At 37.3% G+C, this 26,484-nt stretch overlaps 1 protein-coding gene and 1 pseudogene across 2 annotated transcripts; both read left to right on the forward strand.

The window, feature by feature from the left end:
* Positions 1-6,289: 6,289 nt before the first annotated feature.
* LOC143573148 (purple acid phosphatase 2-like) lies at positions 6,290-9,623 on the forward strand (annotated as a pseudogene). Its single transcript, XR_013142373.1, has 8 exons — positions 6,290-6,469; positions 6,951-7,151; positions 7,392-7,503; positions 7,578-7,807; positions 8,240-8,378; positions 8,483-8,703; positions 8,831-8,952; positions 9,284-9,623. The product of XR_013142373.1 is annotated as a purple acid phosphatase 2-like (transcript).
* Positions 9,624-11,675: 2,052 nt separating this feature from the next.
* On the forward strand, positions 11,676-13,296 carry LOC143573159 (F-box/FBD/LRR-repeat protein At1g13570-like). Its single transcript, XM_077058117.1, has 4 exons — positions 11,676-12,475; positions 12,555-12,665; positions 12,750-12,905; positions 12,994-13,296. The coding sequence occupies exons 1-4, from the start codon at positions 11,852-11,854 to the stop codon at positions 13,294-13,296; spliced, it is 1,194 nt and encodes a 397-aa protein (XP_076914232.1). The 5' UTR covers positions 11,676-11,851.
* The last annotated feature ends 13,188 nt before the right edge of the window (positions 13,297-26,484 follow it).

Below are 26,484 nucleotides of genomic sequence, written 5' to 3' on the forward strand. Positions count from 1 at the left end.
ACGGATAAAATATATTGAGTTTTCCTTTAATGGAAAGCATAGTGTTCCTTTAATGGAAAGTACAATGTTCCTTTAATGGAAAGCATAGTGTTCCTTCTATGGAAATATATAGGATGTTCCTTCTATGGAAGGATATAGAGTGTCCTTCTATGGAAATATATAGGATGTTCATTCTATGAAAGTATATAGAGTGTCCTTCTATGGAAGTATATAGAGTGTCCTTCTATGGAGAATTTGTACAGAGCGTCCTTCTATGGATTATATATATAGCACGGGCAATACCCATGGTTCTTTTAATAGATATTATGTGACGTTCCTCTTATGGATATTTATACAGGGTTAAGATATGTATGTATGTAAGATATGTGTATGTATTGTATGTCGCCTGATTAACTAGAACTCACTCAGCGTAGCTGACTTTTAGTATGCACGCAGGTGAGCTGATTATAGAGTTAGTATGAGGATGACACATGGCATGGATTGAACGGAGGGCATCTGAGATAGAAGTAAAGATGTTTTAATTATAATGTTTTGTGTTATGGTATCAAAGAAAAGATTTAATGTTTTGTAACGAATGGTTGATGTTTTATATTCCGCGAAAAGTTTTAATAAACTCTGATTTGCAGAACTGTGTTTATGAGTAAGTCTGACGTTAAAGTAGGGTTACCGGATACGGGGCTTTACAGCGAGACGTTTCTCTTTTGCACAAATAGGTCAATTACTTTTTTTAAGGACTACAATATGTATTTATGATTGATATATCACAAGTAATATTCTCGTAATCTATTGCATAACATTCAATACCAAACCAGATATATTCTGGTGGTGTTAACTTGTTATGTAATGAGCTTAAATCAGTAAATTAGTAATATAACTATTCCAAAATTGTTCAATCAAAAGCATATTAGCTAAAAGACGCATAATACGAAAGCAAAATAGAATACGAGTCTGATAAAATATTGGCAAACTAATTTGAAAAATTACCACAACACCGGTGTCCGACAATGGAGAAATTATTAAAGCAAATTCTCCTCCATCTTTGTTCCTCTCTGACGCCTTTCATCTACTCCCCCTCTTCTTATCCTACAACATTAAATAAAGGTCACAAATGCAAGATAATCAAAACAAAATTCTCAATAAGTTTTATTTACCTCTGATAACGGAATTTCATTTTTGTTGCACCTTGTGACTCTTGAAATCAGATGATATGCGTTGACTATTGATTTGGGGAAGATGTCGGTTAATGAACTCCCTCTATAAGAACCCTAGAGTTATCTTCCTTATGCAAAATCGATATAACTCAAACTGTATATATTCAGTACATATACCTTAAGAAAAGAGACGTGCCTCTTTCAATTTACAGAAGCAAAAGAAACGATTAATGCTTGTCATATTTAAGTAGCCTGGCATAGAGGTTACCAGCTACGTGGGGAGGAAAAAGCGGGGAGCAAGAAAATCGCAACTGTGAAAACCGCCTGCTTAATTGCTCCCAACTAGAAGCAAATCAGGGACTTATTACGGTCCAGATTTGTTTTCAGCTTCATTCCAAAAGTTGGTTGCATCTCTCGGGAACAATAGAATATATAATGAGATAGAATTTGCAGTGAGTATTGGAGAGGGGAAGGGGCGCTAATGGATATTATCCATGCACCGATTAATCCAGCATTACCATTTCATTTCTATCTACCTACAAACCACAAATTCACCGGCGGCACATACCCACAAGTACCTTAGAGTACTTTGTGTTTTTTATAATCTAAAGTAAATAAAACAATTAAATGTAATTAAAATTAACATTTCATTAAAATAAAAAAATATAACATATCTGAAAAGCGGAAAAATAAAATACGACAATTCAAATCAGAAAAATTAAAATGCGAAAATTTAAACTAAATGAACCATCGACCAATTATATTGCTCGATGATAATGTTGTCGTGTCTTCCTTGTCAGCTTACTCGATGAGATCTTTGAAAAATCGTATGCTACCATCGTTTGAAAAACATGTTATCAAAATCTTTTGGCGGTATGAATATCCCGAGATCATCGTTTAAGAAATTACACATTGAGGGTTTAAGTGAATAAAAATTGTGAAGGTTTGAGTGAATAAAAATGACGGAAGATTTGAGTGAACAAAATAATGAAAAGTTAGTGGTATTTATATATAATAATAATAATTAATTAATTAATAAAACATTTTGTTTTCCAATAGTCACATATTCTTCGTGGCAAAGGTTTGCCTTAATTTGTAATTTGACAATCTACCAACATAGGCGGGCTTTGTAGTTTGGAATCCATGAAGCTTACTCTTGCATGTGCCCCTTCCCCTCTTCCCGGTGGTGATAGTTACATGGTAATTATTAATTACGAAGTCACTTTTATTTTATGAATACTTGTATTATTATTGTTGCTGCTGCTGCCGGTGCGGCTGTTGTTGTTGACATGCTAAAGTTTTAATTTTTTTAACCACGGGTAATTTTCATATTTATATTTTTTTCTATTTTAATTAATTTATTTTTTTATCTTTTTGTGGGTAAGACGTGAACACATGGCGACTAAAAAAACTTAAGCATCCACCATAGATAGATTTCAATCTGTTCTTTACCTATAGAAACACTTTTGTTTTAAATTTATTCAAATATTTTGAGGTAAGTTTCCAAGTCGTTGTTGAAAACCTGCCATTTGTCAAATACATCTATGAAAAGTTGGTATTCACATTTGAATTGGGTGTCGAGAATCTCATATCACGAATCAAACAGACTCTGTAATATGAAAACATGGTGCTAACAAGGGATCAACGGATTCCAATTCTTCTAACGATGAGTGCGCGTATTTGGAAGGATTCCAGTTGACTCGTTTAAAATCCAATCTGAAAGATTAGCTGATAAGTCACATGAGTCTCCATCTATAAACTATGCCAATTTTATCATCTCTTTTCGCATATTAGTGCAGCTCATGTCCAACACCAGTTCCACAATATAGATCGAGTTACTTTGTTAATATACCGATCCAATATTCTTCGTTTTTTTTTATGGCTTATGATTAACATACCCACCGATATAAAGTATAAACAAAAAGGTGATCTCATTCCCTCGTTCCATTACAACATCAATGTTCAAATTTCTTTATTTTTTATTGTTTATTTTCATAACACATGGGAATATAACGACACATATTTTGTATACAATTTCTAAAAGTCACACAATCAAAAGTAAGAGTTAGAGTGAGTTTTCGTGGATAAAAAAGCCGTCCATGTATATTGTTCTTCTTACGCCTTATCAAAACTAGAAAAATCATCATAACTCACGTATGTAACAACAAAAAATCAAGATCCATAAATTAGTAGCAACACCTTAATTCCAACAAAAAGTTCGAGAGATTGATAACTGAGACAAGCAATAAACGAGAATAGCCCTTGAGGGCCCTATAGCCCCAAGCTCCAGATTGTTTTGGTCGTTCGAACCACACCTACATAAAAAGAAGGTGTTCATGCACCTAAACGTAGTAAAACAAAAAAAGAAATCGGCCACAAAAACGATCTCTAGGCAAAGTCAATATATAATTTGAATTATGACAATTGCACTAATGGTGATCCGCCTTTTTACCGCATTTGTAACAAAATTCAATTCGACATTTGTACAAAGTGTAACCCAAAATCATAATCGATTTCTATACTCCACAACGATCACTTCAAATAAACAAATAAATAGACAAACAGAAAAATTAAATGGAAATAGGGGTGTATTGGATTGCTTAGAAAACTTTTATGCATGAACACTTTCATGTTTTGTTTTAAATGTGATACATAAGCCTCTCTTTTGTTATATCTTAATTAATAGCACTGTGTACAACTGATTATGCAAAATATTACTTGCATCGAACAATGGAGCAACCTTTAGCAAGATTAACACAATGTCTACACTAATCAAAATATTACCTACATCGAACAATGGGGCAACCTTTAACGAGATTAACACAATGCCTACACACAGGGAACCTCATCTACTTCTTCCTCTTAGACAAAACAGCAAAAGCGACATTATTTTGATCCCTAATTTCCACACTCTTTGCATGAGTAACCATCATGCCATGAAATCTTGCATCGATAACAAAATGGTTTGTTGCGGTTGGGACACACACATCTCTTTATATAACCGATTTAAGGCCTAGAACTGCCGAATTACAAAGCACATCGCACCATTAATTTATCAAAAAGTTGGTGTGTAATTTTTTGACGGCATGAAAATGGATCGAGGAATTTTGTTTTTGAGGAAGACCACAGTTGGGAGATGGGCATTTGATGTCGGATATGTTGTTTTTGAGCTTCACTTGGATGTGCTTGATCATGCAATTTGTGCAGTAGGGGTGAACACATCGGTTACTGTTCTTGAACTGCTTGTTAGAAAGTATCACTGATCTGTACAAATCTGGCAAGTGAGCATAGACAACAACGAAGATTGAAGATGATGATAATGATATTTTTTTAGTTTTGGGTTTTTTATTTGCATTCCCCAATAAACTAAAAATTTGCAGTGAGAATTGGGAAGATTTCTTTTCCTGGCAATGTTAACTTGATTGAAGTCTCGTTCCTGCCTGATTCTTCGTGTTTCCGGCGATGATGCTCGGCCACCGTTCAAGTACCTAGTTAGCTTAACTTTGGTACCCAAGTCAAGTGAACTCGACTTTATAGTATTATGCACTTTAAATCGTTAACGTAGTTTTTCAATTTTGGACATAAGTAAAAATATTAATTGTGGTTAATTAAGTACTAGCCATTTTGTTTGAGTTCTATGTTGTTAGAGCTTCACAACGAACTAAACCGTATTCAAAATGAAGCTAAGATCAATAGGATATCAATTCTCGAAGTTATGTGTTTGATGTAGCGAAAGACAAGTTACAAAAATATGGAACCAAGTATAAGACAAACTAAGAGTGGAAGGGGCACTCGTGGGTATTACTCATGCATCGGCCAATCCTACATCGTCATTTCATATATAAAGTTTGGTGACCATGATCGATAAACACAAAAAAAGAAGAATAATATTTAGATTATAAGCTCGATCTTTGTAATTCTCATTAGCTCGAAAATTACAATACACAATTCTTCTTAAACTCTCTTAATGATATAACCCACAAGCTCGAGTATATATACTAATTTAAACTTGAAAACCTAATTAGACTAGCATACAAACACTTATCATACTCAAATACTAATTAGTAAAAACAAATTTAAATAATAATTAATAAATAAATTTCTTGTTATCCAAGTCATTGACTTACAAGTATGATAAGTCAAACACTTATCATACTCAAATACTTATCATACAAACACTTTTCACCAAGTAATTTATTCTATGTAAACCAAGTCACGTGCCTAACTTGATAATCAAGACACCAATCCATCATAGGCTCGATGGGTCAGCCCAACCCGTCTCATTGACTCGAGGAAGGGAATTATCAATCAATCAATCAAGCCCTGTATATCCCACCGCATAGCACGCTATCGGTAGGGTCAACAGAGGGTAGATGTAGACAAGTCTTTCCTCTATCCGTGAGAATAGAGAGGTTGCTTCCAGAAATACCCTCGGCTCATAAAACTACATACAAGTAAACAGAGTAAACATGCATTTTACAAGCAAAGACACTTAGCAATATATAGATAGTAAACTACCAAATAGCAAGGAATCTGTAACCTACTAAGAATATGGCATACGAAGCAAAAAGTAGCATCAAACAAAATATATACATAAACAACAAGGAGTCAGGCTAGCCAACTAGACCCTAAATACAAAGCTAAACTAACTAGGTACCTGAGGAAGGGAATTAAGTTCAACAATATATACCCTTAAGTCCAACAATATATAACTAGGTACCACAATTAATATTTTTACTTATGTCCAAAATTGAAAAACTACGTTAACGATTTAAAGTGCATAAAACTGTAAAGTCGGGTTCACTTGACTTGGGTACCAAAGGTGGGCCCGCACGTGAACCCAATTATGCCAATGTAATGACAACAAATTAACAATATTCTTAACTTCAACAAACTTCGATGATACAATCAAACTGAGACAAGAACAGAAAATGGTACAATCAAACCAAGACAAAAACAAAAAATGGTACAAGTCATTCTACCTAGAAATCACCGTAGTTATTGAGTACATGTCAAAATCCAAAGTTTTGGACATGTCACACCGTAAAAAACCTCTATAAGTATCCTCCTTAATAAGATAACACCAAGAACACCATCTAGTGTGTTATTTAAATTATTTTATTTAGAAAACGGGATTTTGCAAGTGGTTTTTGCTTGCATGTTTATTTATTTTGGCATTGGATAATGGAGGTAATTTATTGCTGCTCTCTAATGGAGGTATTACAAGCTCTTTTGTTAGGAATGAAGAAAGAAGCATAGACATGCCCTTTGATAGTGATGTCTTCAGGGTTCCTCCTGGCTACAATGCCCCTCAACAGGTGATGCTAAATTATTTATATATTGTTCTTACAATCTTTTTTTCTCAATATTTATATATTGTTGTTAAAGATATATTCTGAAAACATCCTAAATGATTTTGGTAATTATTTTGTTGCAATGGTGGTCTGTTATATATAGAGACATTTTACAAGCAAGACCCTAAACTTATCACTAACCGACCTTTCAGGTAAAAAGGTTCGACTTGAGGGTCACAGTCGAATTGAAACTGGAGGGTCACGGTCGAATTAAAATGAGTTGGTTACAAATGGTAGGATTGAAGCGGGTCAAGGGTAGGATTAAATCTTAAAGCATTATAAAATAAATTTTTTTGGAAGCTACTGATAAAAAATGTTTTAAGCATTTACTAATAAATTACACAAAATAATCAACTTATTTGTGAGTCATGCTAATAAAACTGGAACTATTGCATTTAAAATAAACAAGACATGTCATTAATTATGATGTTTTTCATTTCTTAAGGTTCATATAACACAAGGAGATCATGTGGGAAAAGCAGTAATAGTGTCATGGGTCACGGTGGATGAACCGGGTTCAAGCAAAGTTCTCTATTGGCCTGAAGATGGCACCCAGAAGGACCAAGCTACAGGCCAAATCAACACTTACAAGTACTACAATTACACCTCTGGTTACATACATCATTGTACCCTCCAAAATTTAGAGGTCTATTTTCAACCTCTTTACATTTTAGATCATTCATGTGATATAGTAGTATGTTTTTTTAACTTTATTTGCATTGCTAGTATCGGTATATATATATACTGCAATGAGGGGGAATAATGCAAGTATTATATTATTTATTGTATATCAAATTAAAAGTATGAAAATACATTATTATTTTATAATAGTATCCATTTCTTTGTTATTAGTTTATTAACACAACTTTTAACAAACTTATGACAGTCTAATACCAAGTATTATTACGAGGTTGGGATTGGTCATACTACAAGGAAATTTTGGTTTGTGACTCCTCCTGCAGTCGGTCCAGATGTGCCCTATACTTTTGGAATCATCGGTATGTTATTGGAACTAGATCTTGTGTTTTGTTGCACAAAATGTGACTTGCTTAATTAAGTTGACATTGTGTAGGGGATCTTGGTCAAACATATGATTCAAATGTCACACTTACACATTATGAATTGAACCCGATTAAAGGGGAGTCAGTGTTGTATGTTGGTGATTTGTCTTATGCCGATCACTACCCGTATCATGATAATCGGAGGTGGGATAGTTGGGCAAGGTTCGTTGAAAGAAGCGTTGCTTATCAACCTTGGATCTGGACAGCCGGAAACCATGAACTCGATTATAATCCTTCCATAGTAAGTAAACGAAAATGATTATTGTATTTGGTAAGATGGGAAGGTTAAACTTCATGTGAAAATGGATCGTCTTGTAAGTGAACCTACCCGTAAACATAAGTTTGTCCAATTTAAGTTTATTATAAGTAGTTAACGTGTTAAGTATGATTAATAATAATCAAAGTTTTTAAACAGAACAATATGCAAGATTGCATTTTTTTTAAAAAAATATACTTCAGATGATTTTAATCTGTTTTCATTTTTTTTCCTTTCGTTTTAAGTAACATTTTACACGTAGTAATTATCAGAATATACAAAACTCATATGAAGATATCGAAGATATAATTATTTTGAAAATATATTTGTTTAAATAAGTGTTTGATTTCTTTACGTAATGATATCTTCATATGAGTTTTGTATATTCTAATAGTAATGATGTATGGCTTGATATAGGGTGAAAGCGAGCCATTTAAGCCTTTCCTTCACCGATATCATGTCCCTTTTAACGCATCAGGGAGCACCAAACCCCTATGGTACTCAATCAAGAGAGCTTCGGCATATATCATTGTATTGTCTTCCTATTCGGCATACGGTAAGACTTATATTATTTATTGTTATAATTAAATAATCTTCCAATACGAAAAACTATTAACTATGATAAAACTATATATGTAACAACTAATTAAACTGGTGTAGGAACTTACACTCCTTAATTTATGTGGCTCGTGGAGGAGCTACCTAAGGTCAATAGAAGCGAAACTCCGTGGTTGATTGTTCTTATGCATTCGCCATGGTACAATAGCAACGCGTACCATTACATGGAAGGTGAGACCATTCGAGTTATGTTTGAGCCATTGTTTGTGGAATACAAGGTTGACATCGTGTTTGCTGGTCATGTTCATGCTTATGAGCGCTCAGTAAGTTGGATACAATCTAACATTTATTAGATATATGCATCTAATTGTGTCGGCGTGTCGCGTAAATCTTTAATGAAATTGGGACACAAATTTCTCACCATTTTTTTTCAAATGATTACACACACAGAATCGAATATCCAACATTGCTTATAACATAGTGAATGGGAAATGCACTCCTGTATTTGACCAAAATGCCCCTGTGTACATCACCATTGGAGATGGAGGCAACATTGAAGGCCTAGCAACTATGTAAGACTACGTTTTACTTAAAAAAATTCTCTCTTTTGATATTATTTGTTTCTTTCTTCTTCTATTTAATCCATCTTTATATTTATATATTGTCATATAAGGCCCAAAATGATTAAACATGATTCTACACTTGATCATAGAGTGATGGTCATTTCAGTTGGACCATCACGTAGTAGCGACTCGATTAGCTTTTATTTACCTCTAATAAGATGGGTATGAGGTGGTTTAGCGTGAGCTGGTTGGGTGTCGAGCTAGGTTGTGGGGGTTTGACGTTTATCTAGAAGCTATACATGGAAAATAGACCCTAATGCACTATTTTTTGTTCATGCAGCATGACGGAGCCACAACCAAGCTATTCAGCATTTAGAGAAGCGAGTTTTGGTCATGCAACAATGGAAATAAAAAATCGAACACATGCGTACTACAGTTGGCATCGTAATTCAGATGGATATGCTGTTAAATCTGATTCAGTAGTGTTTTTTAATAGATATTGGTATCCAAAAAACGAATCTGAATTTGAAACTTAATAAAAAAGTAGTCGTTTTGGATTTCTTGGCAAAAAAATAAATAAGCTTGTGTTTGATTGATTATTTGGAAAATGTATACTTGTTGTAATACTTCAATTAAAATGTGTTCCCAACTCCATTTTACACATATGATTCCTTTGACCCAATAAACCCAACCTATGGAACTTCTAACTTTTTTTTGGACAAGCCCAGTATGTTAGTAACATTCCGGTACGTTTGGTTTGGTATGGTTTGATTTTATTTCACTCTTTCGTACTCCTATAACATTTTGAATTGAAAACCATAAAAATCATATTTAAAGAGTACCTCCTGTACTGTTAAGCCGTTACTATGTACAAAACCGTCTATTGAAAAACTTGCTCGATCATACTCTTTTAACATTTGTTCTACTAGATTGCGTGTTACCATTGATAATGAATCAAGTACGTAGAGTGTCTGACGACTCAATAAGGAACTAGTGAGACATTGAGACAAATTTCTATATTCATTCATAACCAGAACAAACCATACAGTAAACATACTTGAACTAACAGGGAATGGATACGGTAGAAACACTAATTTGTGTTGAAACTATAAGAATAGATCTTGGTCATCCAATTTTAAATCTAGTGGATGAAATTCTTTCATGTCAAACTAAGGAAATTTACGTTTAACAATTGGAAGCAAGGGTATAATAGTCAAGTTATTTTTCTTATATTCAAAAACTACCAGAAAATCATCCGAAATCTTCGTACAATCACATGGCTTTGAAATTTCATAAACATCTTAGAGGATTTCTTTGTGATTTTAACCCACCGTATTATTATCAAGATGAAATATATAAACAATACTAGCACATGTGATATCATAATTCATAACAACACAAGAAGTTTATAATTCTTTTTTACCAACGTCATTTTTATCTTTTTGTTCATACCAAAACCATATTCTTAACAAGCTTCAACTATGTGTTCGATAACTACGCAACATCTAGTTAGGAGCTTTATCTTTCGTTTCAATGCCAACACCATAATTTTATTTACAGGTTTCATCTCCATGTTCAATACCAACATCATAACTTTCGATAAATTCCGTCACCAACTACATCTTCATCTTCGTATACCAACACCATATTTTTCATTACTAACACCATAATTTTCGTTACCAATAATTGTCGTCACCAACTACATCTTCATCTACGTGCTCGATACCAACACCATCCATGTTTATAATTTCCCTCACCAACTTCATCCTCATCTTCGTAATAATACTAACACGGTATTATTCATTACTAACACCATAACTTTCGTTACCAACACCATCCTTGTTCATAATTTCCATCACCAGCTTCATCTTCATCTTCGTGTTGAGTACCAACACCACATTCTTCATTAGTAACACCATAATTTTCGTTACCAACATCATCCTTATTTATAAATTAATGGTAGTAGCACTTATAATATCATTACCGCACAAACCGTTTACAATACCAACACCACATACCTTGTTGAATGGGATCGTCCATCGCTAATCAGATTTTGGAAAACCTTGAATGTCGAACGAATATCATTAAGCACAAACCATTTACAATAAAACACCACATATATGGTTGAATCGGATCGTCCATTACAAATCAGATTTTGAAAAATCCTGAACATGGAACGAAGTGTGATTAAAGATCATGAAATAATCAGATGTTGAATACCAGATTGAATAAATCGTGGATTGAATTTTGGTAACTGGTGATGCTATTATTTGCATGATTATAGGAATTGAGATTTTGGCATTTTACCATAATGCCTTTTTTTATTTAATTATAAATTTTCATTTGTCATAACCTAATTGGTTCCTACAATTCTTACCAAAAAACCATTTTCTATTTGATCCTACCTCTGAACTAACAATGGTAATTATTGGTAATTATTACCCTAACAACCCTTAACTTCCAACAAATGACCCTAAGGTCCTATTTCTATTTAGGGACAACTCATTTCATAATAACCGCTCCTATTTGCGGACGACATACCTAATTTAGCCGATCAAAGTCGCTCGCCGTGGACTAACCGGCAGCCGATTCAAGCAGTTAGTGTTACCCTCGACCCTTGTCTGTGTTACGGATTTATTAATCTAGGGTCTCTTTTACAATAATGGTAAGTGTAGGGACTCCTTTGTAATGGTTGAGGGTACAGTTGTAATTTAGCCGAGAGTGAGAATGGATTAGTTTTGTGACCTATTTATCTCTCTTGTTATTTTACATTCCGGCCGGCCTAAACCCTAGTATGCAATTCATATTCAGTTTCTATTTATTTATTTTTCAGATGTTGTCATGATCAAAATATCCTAAATGTAATTTGTTCCGTATATGTTTGCAAATCCTAGGTCTAACTCTAGTTATGGAGTATGAAAACCCAACAGGTAGTGCTAAAAAGACACAATGCCTAGATTCAGATATCATCAGCAGCCTTCCTCAAAATATAATTGAATGTATTCTTAGTCGAATGCCGATCCGAGATGCGGTGAGAACTAGCGTCTTGTCAAAGAAATGGCAATATTGTTGGCAAAGCATGCCCAAGCTTGAATTTACAGGAGATATGGTCGAATTACCGCCTAATTCTGATTACACACCAATTGTGAGATACAAGCTTGCATCTGTCATCTTCCATGTTTTGTTATCACACAACGGTCCAGAAGTACTAGACTTCGACTGTCCGGTTACTCGTCTTGATTTTGAATCTGAGGTTGCCAAGATGATGAGTTATCTTGCAAAGGGAAATAAATTAAAAGAACTATACTTTGAAAATGTTGGTGTTGATGTTCGCCTCTACAAGCTTCCTGTTTTTTTCTTTTCATTGCAACGACCAGAGGTTATACATCTCCAAAACTGTATTTTTGAACCTCCACTGGCGTTTAATGGATTTAGTCGCTTGACAACCATGGTTTTTTGGGATATTGAGGTTTCTCCTCAAACGCTTCAACGGTTCCTCTCCAAGTGCCCGATGCTTGAGAATATCCATTTGGTAACCAACTATTTACAAAGTTCCTTTAGTTAATGATAGATGTTAATCTGTTAGTATATATAAAGGTATTTTAATGCAGTGGGATCTAGAGAATGTCTTTATAGCAGGCGTAAACAAGATTACATTCGCTGATGTTTTACAGTGTGTGCCTTTGATTAAGACTTTGCATGTCTCAAAGGATTACGTGAAGGTAATATTTAGGTTAAAGATTATATCTAATGTAAGAATACCCTTGTATTTGTTTGCTAATTTTGGCCTTTGTATTCGGTTAAAGTACTTATCTGCAAGTGGCATGCCACGCACGCTTCCAACTTCACTCGTCCATCTCAAAGATCTTGAATTGTGTGTGTGCTTGATGGATCGAAACGAAATGTGTTCTGTCATTTGTATTATCCGAAGCTCTCCTGTCTTGGAGAAAATTGTTTTTTGGGTAAATAGTATTATTCTTATTTATGGTAGTGAATAGTGATTCTTTAAACTTTTCATTTTTTGACATTTATAACATGTTTTCTGATTAGATGTATGATAATGAGAAGTTGCCTGATCAACATACTCCCAACTTTCTTGATCCAAAAGACCACCCAGATTTGAACTTGAATCATCTTGTGATATTGGAGATACGAATGATGAGTAATTACTCACCTATTGTGATGGAATTTGCGAAACTCGTCATGGCCAAGTCATCTGTGCTAAAGAAAGTACAAATTCACTTTCATTGTACTGATCCTGTTAATCGTGAAGAATTGAAAATGCTACTACTCTCATTTCCTCGAGCATCACCTTCTGCGAAGTTAATCATTGGCCGCCCACCAAGGCTATAAAGGCTGTTGTTTTTTTTGTGAAGCTACTTATTTTCCTTTCCAGAATGCTTTTATGGACTATTTTGCGTGTGTTTTGATGATTTCGTTTTGTGTTCTTTATGAAATATCACAAGTTGATCCGAAGCTTTCATTTAAAGTAAATCATCTTGGTTTTGAACCTAAATATATGAGTTCATTATTTAGCTATAGTCTCCAGTGATACAGATCTTCATGGTTAAATTATCGAGAAAGTCCAACTCATAAGCCATTACATATTGCAACTAGTTTTCAATTGTTTAATCTGGTTTATCGGGTTGTCACGGCCAATCGTTCTAGTTGAACTTCATTCGAAATGAAGTGAAACTCGACAGATCTTCATTCTTGAATTTAACTCCATCCTTGTTTTTGAAAAGAAATTGAACCAATATACACCCTTACCAATTTGTTGGAAATCATAAGATTTAAAAAGTTGTAAAGAAAGTAGCTTGAAACAACAACTAGCCTTCCTCAGAGATGAGGCTATATTTTGTGACACTCTTATTTTCACGAGCTACATTTTTTTTTTGGACAAATATTAATAACATAAAAGAAATTAGTAATTAAAGTGTTCTTGATGAGTTATTCAAGTTAAATCTCTTGCTAATTCTTTTCAACTCCAATCTAACCCGTAATTTTTCATATTTAGTTTTCCTTTCAATTTGTACAACTTATGACTTCGTCGTCATGATCAACAGTGGTATATATAAACATCAATCCAGTTGAAGTATATGATAATCAACCACATAATAAATTGATTTGAATAAATTTATAAAGCCCCCGATTTTTCTATTTGTGAGGCATCTAAGTGTGATAACAAATGTGTGTTCACTGTTTACAAACTATTTAGTTAGTCGATATTTTATACTTATGTATGCTGGCTTGTTGCTTTGACTAAGAACAAAACATCCCAAATTTTCTAGCCACAACATTTGATTTTCAAAGAAAACGGGTAATAACTAATTTAGGTAAATAGTAAATTAGTAATTGGTTTAACAGTACGTTGGACTTATTTTTAAAAGGTTCAGCTAATTCTAGCCCATTAATTAATATAAAAATGTATCCATCACTTGTGGCCCAATGGTAGTAGGCTTGACTCTTGAGTTTTCCCAAACCCACCCGGGTTTTCACCCACTGTGTGTTACGCTAGAGAGTCTTGCTCTTGTGTCAGTACAGTGACTGTCAAGTGTCAGTCGGCGTGGAATGCCAAACTTTTAAGCCAGTGTGGATCCGGTTAATTTGGTTGGGTGTCGAGGTTGTCCGGAACATTTATCTAGAAGCAATACATGGAAAATAGACCTTGATGCGCTAATTTTTGTACTTGCAACATGACGGAGCCGTAACCAAAGCATTCGGCATTAGAGAAGCGAGTTTTGGTCATGCAACAATGGAAGTAAAAATTTGAAAACATGTGTACTAAAGTTGGCATCGGTATTTAGATGGATATGTTGTTAAATCTGAATCAGCAGTGTTTTTTAACAGATACTAGTATCCAAAATAACGAATCTAAAGTTGAAAATTAGTCGATAAGTCATTGTTTTGGATTTCATGGCAATGTAGATTTGTTGTAATACATCAATTAAAATGTGTTCGTGACTATGGGTGTTCATGATTTGGTTTTAAACCGTGAAACCCGCTCAAACCGCCGAACGGTTTGGTCACACGGTTGGCTTTTAATTTCCGTAAGGTTTCAGTCGGTCAATTTCAAAACTTACAAACCGTGATGAACGTTTTAGTTTATGGTTTATACCCAAAACCGCCCGTATAAAACCGGACCAGTCCGTTAAGTTTATGCATACATTTTTATTTTAAAATTATTTATATTTTACATTTTATATTTAATATTATGGTTAATAAAAGATAGATTGGATCTAATATTGAAATGCTAATATAGCCTACAAATCAACATCAATATGGTTCAGAAAGCTTTTGTAACAATACCCTCTTATTTCAGTAGACATATGGCCAATAAGTCAATAACAGTAAACTAATAAATGTTTTTGCTTGCATGATGTGTTAAATTTAATCTTCAGCTATTTTGTAAGGGACTATTTCAAGTAAATGCCACACGCAAGTCCTCTAACAACAAAACTTATTTATTCTCCATGATGAATTCTTTCCATTATTTTGTGCATTTTATATAAAGTCTAAACCGTGAAACCAAACCCGTTCATCACGGTTCGGTTTCAGTTTTGGATAATCAAAAACCGTTACTAACGATTTGGTTCACGGGTTGTCATAAAAATCATCAAAACCGGACCCTATTCCTGACTACATTTCATACATATGATTCCTTTGACCTAATAAACGAAACGACCCGATAAACCCAAACTGTGAAACCTGTAATTTTTTTGTTTAAGCTAGTAACATTTTCATTTGGTTTAATATGGTTATTTGAACAAAGATCATGCTCTTTTAACGTTTTTTCTACTATAATCACGTGTTGCCATTGATTAAAATTATTTAGTTGCTTTCGATCTTTATTTAGTTCCAAATAAAAGGATGCAAATACAATAAAGATGCAGGTAAGCGGGCAACAAGCTGCGCCGCCACCCCCTTTTGAATGGCAAAACCGATCCTACTGAAAATAAAATTATCGTTCTTCGGCGTCGTTGAGTTACTGTGCACGACCCGCTGAACTCTTTTTAGAAACGTAGCAGCATCGGGAGCAAGAGACCCAAATGTATCAAAAGCAAAAGGAAAGAAGGCGTGTTGATTCTCCGTACACGCATTCTCATGCTTAGCAATTTTTCCTGCTTCTGCCTTTAGCACGGCCTGCCTAGCAACAAACCCGGTGTCCCTAAGCCCGACAAGAGGGGACACCCCAGTAAGGTCCACACAAGCATGCTTCCCCCAGCCCATCCAAACACAAGAATGTCAGTTGGTCGGAGAGTAGACCTTCCTTCACGCAGATCCGACAAAAAATTCACAGGAGCCTTTTTCTTGCCATTGATTGAATCGATTAGAGCGTTTGATAAGAACAACTCCGATACTAGTGATGTGATTTAAACAGTATTGAACGTAACTCGAGAGAAGAGCTAGAGAGACAACGGGACAATTTTCAAATATTTCATTCGTAACCAAAACAAGTATACAACCATAGTTAGACAATAGGTAATGAGCAATAGTAATTATTACTCCAACAGCCCCTAAACTTCCAACAAATGATCCTACAGTCCTTATTATCACACAAAATAATATATATCTATCGTCCACTTCATGTTTCTTTCTTTTCATTGGAAGGAGTAGAGGTTATACATCTCCAAAACTGTATTCTTGAACCTCCATTGGCGTTTAATGGATTTAGTCGATTGACAACCATGGTTTTTTGGAATACTGAGGTTTCTCCTCAAACGCTTCAACGGTTCCTCTCCAAGTGCCCGATGCTTGAGAATATCCATTTGGTAACCAACTATTTACGAAGTTCCTTTAGTTAATGATAGATGTTAATCTGTTAGTATATATAAAGGTATTTTAATGCAGTGGCAGGGTCCAGAGAATGCCTTTATAGCAGGCGAAAACAAGATTACATTTGTTGATCTTTTACAGTGTGTGCCTTTGATTAAGACTTTGGATGTCTTAAAGGATTACATGAAGGTAATATTTAGGTTAAAGATTATATCTAATTTAAGAATACCCTCGTATTTGATTGCTAATTTTGGCCTTTGCATTCGGTTAAAGTACTTATCTGCAGGTGGCATGACACATACGCTTCCAACTTCACTCGTCCATCTCAAAGTTCTAGATTTGAGTGTGTGCTTGATGGATCGAAACGAGATTTCTGCTACCCTTTGCATTATCCAGAGCTCTCCTATGTTAGAGAACATTGTTTTATCGGTAAATAGTGTTCTTCTTATTTTTGGTACTGATTCTTTATACTTTTATTGGCATTTCTAACATATTTTCTAATTAGATGGATGGCAGGGCAGACTTTCCTGTTCAACAAACTCCCAACAACTTTCTTCATCCACAAAACCACCCAGATCTGAACTTGAATCATCTTGAGATATTGGAGATAAGCATGATTTATAGTATGTCACCTCCTGTGATGGAATTTGTGAAACTCATCATGGGCAAGTCACCAGTGCTAAAGAAAGTACAAATTCGCTTTGATTATAGCGTTTCTGTTGATTTTGATGTAGAATTGGAAATGCTACTACTCTCATTTCCTCGAGCATCACCATCTGCTAAATTAATCATTGAATGCCCTCAAGGCTATGAACCTTTCTATTATTAGAATTAAGGATTGTCATAACATAATGCTTTTATGGACTATATTGTATGTGTTTTGATGGTTTCGTTTTTGTTATTTATGAAATATCACTACTCTAAGAAACTTTTATTTAAAGTAAAATCATCTTGTTTTTTTTTTGTTATTTATGAAATATCACTACTCTAAGAAACTTTTATTTAAAGTAAAATCATCATGTTTTTGAACCTGTTTGCTACAACAAAGATAAGACCATTGATAGTGAATGGACTGGTTAGGCTAAAAGACTTCAAGGGTTCAGGTTAGCCTAACGCAGGTCGTGGTGTCCCTCTACGTTTGCAAAACGTAGAAGGAGGTTCACTAGTTTGTTGTTTGATTGCTACAGTTCACCAAGGAAGAAGAACCGTGATGTTTGAAGCCGGTTCTTGAAGGATGTTCTTGGTGAAGCTATGAAGCTATTGAAGTAAGAAAGAAATAAGCTAAGAGCATATTTCTCAAGAAGGAAGAGAAGATAAGGGAGAGTGTGATATCTGCCCAGATCTTGTTCTGTTCTTGTTTATGGCTAAGTCTCCTTTTTATAGAAGGAGAGATCAAGCCTTTCATCCAGTGTACAAACTAATTGACCTCCAGTCTGCATAGAGAGTTGACCTTTATGGGCAGGAAGCTTTGGACCGCTGGTCCATAGTTAAAATAATAATACTTTATTTGAGCATGTCCTTTGCTTAGAGGGGAGAAGGATGTGAACAGTGATTTGACATCGTACTGTAGCACGTGGGTACTTGTTTACATAAGTTTGGGCGGGAAATGAAGCCTTTAACCTTTTAACCCTTTTAGCGTTAATGTATTTCAGCCATTTTATTATTTCCTTGGGCTACCCCCGTCATCAGCCCCCCAAGTCAGAGGTGTTTGAGAGGTAAGCTCAAGGGCTTCTGATTTTTTCACACATTTTGTTTATTGCTTAAAGGCTTCGAGGCTTGTAAGCTTCGAGGCTTTGTTCGGATTTGATTATTTTTTGAATTACTGATGTGACAGTTGATTTGATGGTAACTGCCATATTGTAGTTCTCAATAACTGTTTTTTCATTAATAGTTATCAATGGGATAACTATTCACTTTCTTCCAGATTTCTTTATTATCATAAACACATTCAAGTTTCTTTCAATCTTCTTATCAGGTTATTTTCAATCTTTCATCTTTCCTTCAAAATTATGGTTTCCAAAAAGGATCTTACGGTCAGTTTTTCTTGATTAACCCAAGAAGAGGTTGAATCGTTCTGTACTGAATGGGGAATAGGGTTGAAGTACAAACCGGTTGCTCCGCCGGTCGATTCTTCGATCGATCGTTGTCCGGCGGGCTTCATTGCTCTATACTGCCGTCATTTTGAATTTTCCAATCTCCGGCACCCTTTTCTGTTTTTGTTTTGAATATTTTGGAGTATTACCGTATATCGTTCAGTCAAATCCATCCTTTAGGGCTTGCTAGGGTATTGCATTTTGAGGTTTTGTGTAAAGCCCTCGGTTATGACCCTTCATTGTTGAGTTTTCGCCGTTTCTTTCGCTTAGCAAAGAACGGTTACTGGTACACTTTTGAACATACTAAGGTCGATACGTGTCTGGTTTCCTCGGCGGTTACAACCCTCGGTTCTTGGAAGGACCGTTTTTTCTTTGTTTCCGATTCTATCCTTCCATTTAAACCCGTTTGGAGACAACCTGAGGCCGTCTTAAACGAGCCTGAGCCGGCTGCGTCGGAGTTGAACGATTTGTTCTTGAAACGTATTAGGGAGTGTCCATCACATCTTCGTCCTTTTCCCGAACACCTTCTTGTGTTATTAGGAATTAGCAAACTTTGGGATAAGCCTAATCGGGATCCCGTGCTTATGAGGGATAATAAGGTATGCATTTGTTTATCCCGTATTTGTTTTATCTTGTTGATATGTTTGCTAATGATTTTCCTTTGTATTTTGTAGTTATGTCAGCCTTAAATTTTTTGAAAAGTGATGACACTTCGGATGTTGGGTTCACTGATGTTGCGGCAGTTGTTGGGGACGACTCGGTGACTCGGGGGAAGGAGGGTCGATTTGAGGACACTGAGTATGCTGGGGTTGCAAACGTTAAAGGGTTCACAAAGACCGTTGTTCTGAAATCTTCTACCCGTCGTTCCACACGTCGTTTGTTGAAGTCTGTTGGCACTTCATCTTCTCGTGAACCAGTTGAGGTTAGTGATGATATTCAAGTTTCTGAAGACCAAGGTCCAACTATGGAGGTTGAGAAGGATCAGGGTTTGGTGGTTTCCCAGAAAAAGAAATCGGCTGGCAAGAAGGTTGCGATGCCGTTGGTTCAAGGGTTGGATGGTGATGCAGTTTATGTGCCAGAGTGGAATGTGAAGGTTGGGGATAGCTTCAAAGATCCCTCAGTTTGTGCTGGTGTGTTAGCCAATTTTGCTCCTCCGGGAGTGCGTAACACTATTTCTGAAATGGAAGGTGATTCCATGTTGTCAAGGTTGATCCTGAGTTCTTGCAACCTTTCTGCCCTTTTGGCAGAGGGTGTGACTCGTTTTAGAAAGGGAATGCAGGAGTATGAGGATTTTCCAAGAAGAAGGAGGGAATGAAAGCTTCCATGGTGGAGATGAAAAAGGAGATTGAGGGTTTTTCGAAGAAAGAGGAGGGTTATGTTGAGAAAATTGATGAGTTGTCTCGTGGTCATGAGATTGAGCTGGCAGGGTTGAAGAAAGCCATGGAGGCTGACAGGGCTAAGTTGGATGCTGACCGATAAGCCTTTGAGGTGCAGAGGAGAGCTTTCGAGATGGAGAAGGAAGGCTTGAAGGTTTCGGTTTCCCAGACCTCTAACGACAACAAGTGGTTGATTGAGCACGGGTTTCAGCAGGTTGTGGCTTACTTGCTTCATTTTAGTGGGTTCAACTCGGTGCTGGGCGGTGTGTATACGAAGTTGTTGGCCCATGGTAAGCATTTGGGCTTCGTTGCGGGCTTTAGTCATCACGAGTCTGGCCAGCCTATAGAGAAGTCACCCCTGTTCAGCCGCGACGCTTACAAGCTTTTCATGGATTCAGTTCGTTCAATGGAGAGGCTCACTTACCCTTATGTGGGTGAGGTTTCCTCATGCTATGGTAAGCCTCTTTCTGTGTTGCAGGGTTTGAAACCAGTCGGCCTTGATGAGAAAGTTGCTAAAGAGGTGCTCGAGTCCTTGTCGAAAAAACGCTCCCGTTCTGGTGACAGTGAAGAAACTTTTTCTGGGGGTAGCGACGGATCTCATGTTGCAAGCCTTGAAGGCCCGGCTGTTGCTGATGTTGTCCCACAAGCCAAGAAGTCCAAGAAGGGTAAAAGTGTTAAAGGTGGTAAGGCTAGTACTTCGAAGCCTGTTTCTGATGTTCAAATACTTGATTCGTAGCTTTCTTAGCACCTTAAAACAATGTTATGTAATCTTAAACAATGTAGGTTAGGCATGAAACTCTTAAAGTTTCTGCCTTGTGGTTGTGTTTGGCCTTTTCGGCCATTTGAACATTTTCTTGGGAATCCTTGTGATTTCCTTGTTTAGCCTTAATTGGCTTATTATGTATGAATGTTGTTGGTTATGGCCTTGGAATGGCCTTGTTTATGAACTATGATATTCTATGTATTTGTGTATTAGTTGCTTGTCTTGTTATTTTGATGTGATTTTAACTAACTTTCCTTAAGAAGTTTTAGTGCTGCAGTCACTTTGGCTTCAAGGCTTCATTAGTTAAAAAGCACATGTTGACTATCCTTTGTATCACTACTTAGTGTATGTTTTTGTTTCGTAAACTTGTTCAAAGCTTAAGGAACGAATTGATGTAGGTTGTTCAGACCCATCTATGAGACAAGTTTTTAGTTAAAAAAAAATTTTAAGTCTCATGGAGTTGGATTGATATAGGAACTCACCCCTTATATAGGTCCATTTAACCCTTGAACCTATTGAGCGATGTGGCCTGGGAGCTCATCCCCTTACATGGCCCTTGCCATGGAGTTTCCTGCTAGGTTCTCAACCTGATTATAGGATAGTAAAGACAAGTTATGACAAAAACTTTATCATTCATTCAAGAGGTTGATGTTCACAAAAAGGAGAATTATACATCTCTTGAGATACATTTTAAGATTTTGACTACGCATGGAACCTTTTAAGGGTTTTGTCGTTCCAGTGTCTTGGAAGCTTTTTGCCTTCTGTGTCGGCCAGCTTGTAGGATCCTCCCTTGTGAGCTTCAAGGATTGTGTATGGCCCTTCCCACTTTGGTCCAAGCTTCCTTGGTTTTCTTTCTTGCTGGCCTCATTGTTTCGGAGTACAAGGTCTCCAGGCTTGAAACGTTCATGTTTCACTCTTGCATTGTAATAAGCTTCCATTTTCTGCTTGTACTTAGCTTCTTGTATTGCGGCTTGATCACGAACTTCTTCAAGGAGTTGCAAATTCAACATGGTCTCATTGTTGTTTGATTCTAGGTCCATGTTGAGTGTTCTTTGAGTCACAACTCCAACTTCGGCTGGGATTACAGCTTCTGATCCGAACACTAGGTTGTAAGGTGTTCATTTGTGGCTTGTTTTTTTGGTTGTTCTTATTGCCCATAGAACATTTGGGAGTTCTTCAAGCCAGTTGTTGTTATGCCTTCCCAACCTTGTTTTGATTCCTTCTAAAATGGTTCTGTTTGTTCTTTCAACTTGGTCGTTGGACTGTGGGTAAGCAACCGAGCTGAACACTTGGGTGATTCTGAATTCCTTGCACCATGTGCTAAAAGGCTTCTCGGCAAATTGCTTCCCATTATCCGTGACTAACACTCCTGGAAGCCCATAGCGACAAATAATGGTTTCCCATACGAAGTCGATGACTTGTTTGCCTGTTATTTTTGCAAGTGGTTTGACTTCAGGCCACTTGGTAAGTAGTCAACAGCTACTAGCAAAAATTTTACCCCACCCTTGGCCGGTGGGAATGGACCAACAATATCCATTCCCCATTTGTAAAATGGCCAAGTCGAGGAGATGGGGACTAGATCGTGTTTAGGACTTTTGGGAACCGGTGCATGAATTTGACAGGCTTCACACTTTTTGAGTTGTTTCGTTGCATCTCGGTGCATGGTGGGCCAGAAGTATCCAAGGTTCATCAATTTTGCAACCACCATTCTTGGCCCAAAATGAGCTCCACATATTCCCTCATGAACCTCTTTGATCAGATATTGGCTTTGTTCAGGGCCCACACATCTTAGTAGCGGTGCAAGGTAAGCCTTCTTATAAAGGGTTTCTCCTTGCAACACATACGGTCGGGACTTGATTCGAACCCTTTCAGCCTCTGTCTGGTCCAAAGGTAACTCACCACTTTTGAGGAACTTTTCTATGGGAGTCATCCAACTTGGACCCTCTTCAGTGATTACATCTTGAACCTCCAATTCTTGGATTGAAGGAGTTTTCAACACTTCCACCAAAACTTTCTTGGTGAGGTGTGCAAATGTGAGGGATGCTAGTTTGCTCAGGGCATCAGCTCTCTTGTTTTGTGATCTTGGAACTTGCTTGATAGTGCACTCTTGAAATGTGGTCATCAACCCTTTTGCCTTTTCAAGATACTTCTTCATGTTGGGCTCTTTTGCTATATAGCTATCATTGACTTGACTTGAGACAAGCAACGAGTCTGTGAAGACTTGTAGCTTTTGGATCTTCATCTCTTTGGCAATCTTCAGACCAGCGATCAATGCTTCGTATTCAGCTTCGTTGTTGGTGGTCTGAAATTCAAGTCAAAGAGCATATGTAAATTCTAACCCTTCAGGATTGATTAAAACGAGCCCAGCTCCTGACCCTTCGATGTTGGAAGCTCCATCAGTAAAAAGCTTCCAGGCTTCGGGGTCAGAAGGTTCAGTGGCAGTTGTGTGTATTTCAGGAGTGACTTGCTTCGGGATTTCCACAATGAAATCCGCGAAGACTTGGGCTTTGACAGCTTTTCTTGGTACATAGGTGATGTTATGTTCACCTAGTTCTACAGCCCATTTGGCTAATCGGCCTGAATTTTCTGGTTTTTCAAGCACACTCTTGATGGGTTGGTCAGTGACCACTTGTATAGGGTGTGCTTGAAAGTACCTTCGAAGCCTTCTGCCTGTTTGAATTAAGGCCAGAGCAAGTTTTTCCAAAGGAGGATATTTGATCTCTGCTAGTTTTAGTGTTTTACTAAAGAAATAAACGGGTACCTGAACTTTGTCTCGTTCGATGGTTAGAACCGCGCTTAATGCTTCTTTAGCGACTGAGAGATAGACAGAGATCAGTTCTCCTGTTTCAGGGGCTGCAATAGCTGGAAGTGAAGCTAAGTGTTGCTTCATTTGGTTGAAGGCTTCTTCTGCTTCTTCCGTCCACCTGAAGTCTTTCTTGTTTGTGCAACCCTTTAACGTTTTGAAAAAGGGGAGGGATTTCTCAGCAAGCTTGGAGGTAAAACGTTTCAAGGCTGCAAACCTTTCGTTCAGGCTTTCCACTTCTTTTTTGCTTTATGGAGATTTAGTTTCAAGAACAGCCCTGACTTTGTTGGGATTGGCTTTTATGCTTTGTTTACCCACAATGAACATTTTCCAGGGTTGAGCTTCATATTGATCTTCCTCAAGTTTTGGAAGGTTTCTTCTATGTCTTCAAGCATTTGATGCTCGGTTTTGCTTTTGATTACCAGGTCATCGACATAAGCTTCCAGGTTTCTACTGATTTGGCTAGCGAATGCTTTGTCGATCAAACGTTGGTAGGTTGCACCGGCATTTCGTAGGCCAAAAGGCATCTTTTGATAACAGAAAATGCCTTGTCTGTGTGAAATGCGGTTATTTCTTCATATTCCACCTTCATGAGGATTTGATGGTAACCCTTGTAGGCATAGAGAAAACACTTGAAGGGATGGCCTGTTAAGGAGTCGACCTTGAGGTCCATCTCGGGTAATGGGTAGCAATCCTTTGGGCATGCTTTGTTCAAGTCCTTGAAGTCGATGCACATCCTCCAAGACTTGTCAGGCTTTCGAACCATGACTGGGTTAGCCACCCAAGATTGATATTTAACTTCGCGTAGGATCCCTGCTAGGACAAGCTTTTCAACCTCTTGGCAGGCTGCCAAGCTTCGTTCAGGAGCCAGGCTCCGTTTCTTTTGGACAACATGCTTGACATCAGGTGGTATCTTTAGCTCATGCTCTGCAATGCTTCGATGGATGCCGGTCATGTCTTCCGGGCACCAAGCAAAGACATCATTGTAGCATATCAACAACTTCTCAAGGTGCGAGAGTGTTTCTTTAGAAAGGCTCGTGTTTACCCGTACCTTTTGTTCAGGATACTTTGGGTTTATGATCAAGCTTTGTTCTTCGTTTTCACTTTTTGAACTTCCTTCAACCGTGTAAACCTCTTGGGTAGGTTGAAGGGTTGCAATTCCCCTGTCAGTTGGGAACTTCACAGCACCTTGACCAACTGAGACAGCCATGTTGAACGCACACTGTCATGGCCTTCCTATGATCACATCATAGTTGGAAGGTATGTTGATAACCACAAAAGTGAGTGGTTTGGTTTTCTTCATCTTGCCTTCGCTAAAACAGACATCAAGGGTTACGTTGGCCTAAAGGTTTCAAGGGTACATCGGCAATACCTTTTATAGAAGACCCGGAGGGTTGAAGCCTTGAACGTTCTTCTTTGCTTAGTTGATTGAAGAACCTTTCATACATGAACTCTGTGGCCGCCCCTGTGTCGATGTAGGCTTTGCTTGTTTTGAGTGTTCGCACGTTCGCTTCTACCACCAAAGGGTTTGAGTGTAAGTTACCTTGAGGTGGTGGGAAGCAGACACATTGAAGCTCCCAAGCTTCCAAGCATTGCCGTTTATGGGAGACACCATCATCTATATTCACCATATTCACTTCTTTGCTTTTTCTTTCAGCCATCTTGTCTTTGACCCCTTTCACCAAATGAGCCAATTCTCCAGACTTGACAGCTTCCTCAATTCTTCTCTTGAGTTGAAAGCAATCATTTGTGTGGTGACCTTTTTCTTCATGAAAATCACAGAACTGGGTGGAGTTTTCGTTTTTCTTGCTCTTGGGCAAGGGTCGAGGAGGTCGAAAGTTGTGTTTCACTTCTTCGGTAGCCAAGATTTCCTGAGGTGTTTTGGTTAAGGTTGTAAAGTTCATAGTATTTTCCCTGCTTGGAGGGTTCTGACCTTCAGGCCTTCGTTGATCTGAGCTTCTTGAATATTTGTCATAGGGGTGGTAGTTCCCTTTCTTTCGGTTGGGGCTGTTGCCTCGCCAACTAGGAGCTCTTTTTCTTTGTTCTTTGAAATCAACGGCCTCTTCGCCTCGGATATGAGCTTCAGCTCGTTCAAGAGCTTCTTCAAGGGTTTTAGGTAGGCACTTGTTAAAGTCCCTTGTAAGGTACTTGGAGGTGATGGCGTTCATGAAGCCTGCCACCCTCATTTTTTCGTCAGCCCCTACATATTGTAACCCTTCTTTTTTGTACCTTTCGATAAAATCTCGAAAGCTTTCATCATCTTTTTGTTTTATCTGGAAAATGACCGTGGCATCCTTGACATATCTCCTTTGTTGTGAGAAGTGGGCCAAGAATCCATTGCTCAAATCATTGAAGCTTCGAACGCTTTGAGTAGGAAGGTCATTGAACCATATCCTGGTTGATCCAACCAATGTTTGCATGAACATCAAGCAACATTCAGCGTGGGACCATTTTTCGATTCTTGTTGCCCCAGTGAAGACCTGGAGGTGGTCTTCGGGATCCTCGGTTCCATCATATGTTTTTATATGGGGTGGCATCTTGATCTTTGCTTGGGAGTCATAATCGGAAATTTGTTGGGAGAAACAATAAAGGTTGTCGGGCTTGTAAGGTTTCGCAAGGTCTTCATCTACCCTGGTATTATGACTCGTTGTTCCTTGGTGAGTACCCAGTGCTTGGTTGATGAGCTGGGTCCAAGGGAGGTGTGCCATCATTTGAGCTATCATCTGAGGC

The sequence above is a fragment of the Bidens hawaiensis genome, unplaced genomic scaffold (assembly GCF_021521415.1).
Source record: "Bidens hawaiensis isolate Kalapana, Puna unplaced genomic scaffold, B.hawaiensis_p1.1 tig00026215_1, whole genome shotgun sequence".
Taxonomy (NCBI): domain Eukaryota; kingdom Viridiplantae; phylum Streptophyta; class Magnoliopsida; order Asterales; family Asteraceae; genus Bidens; species Bidens hawaiensis.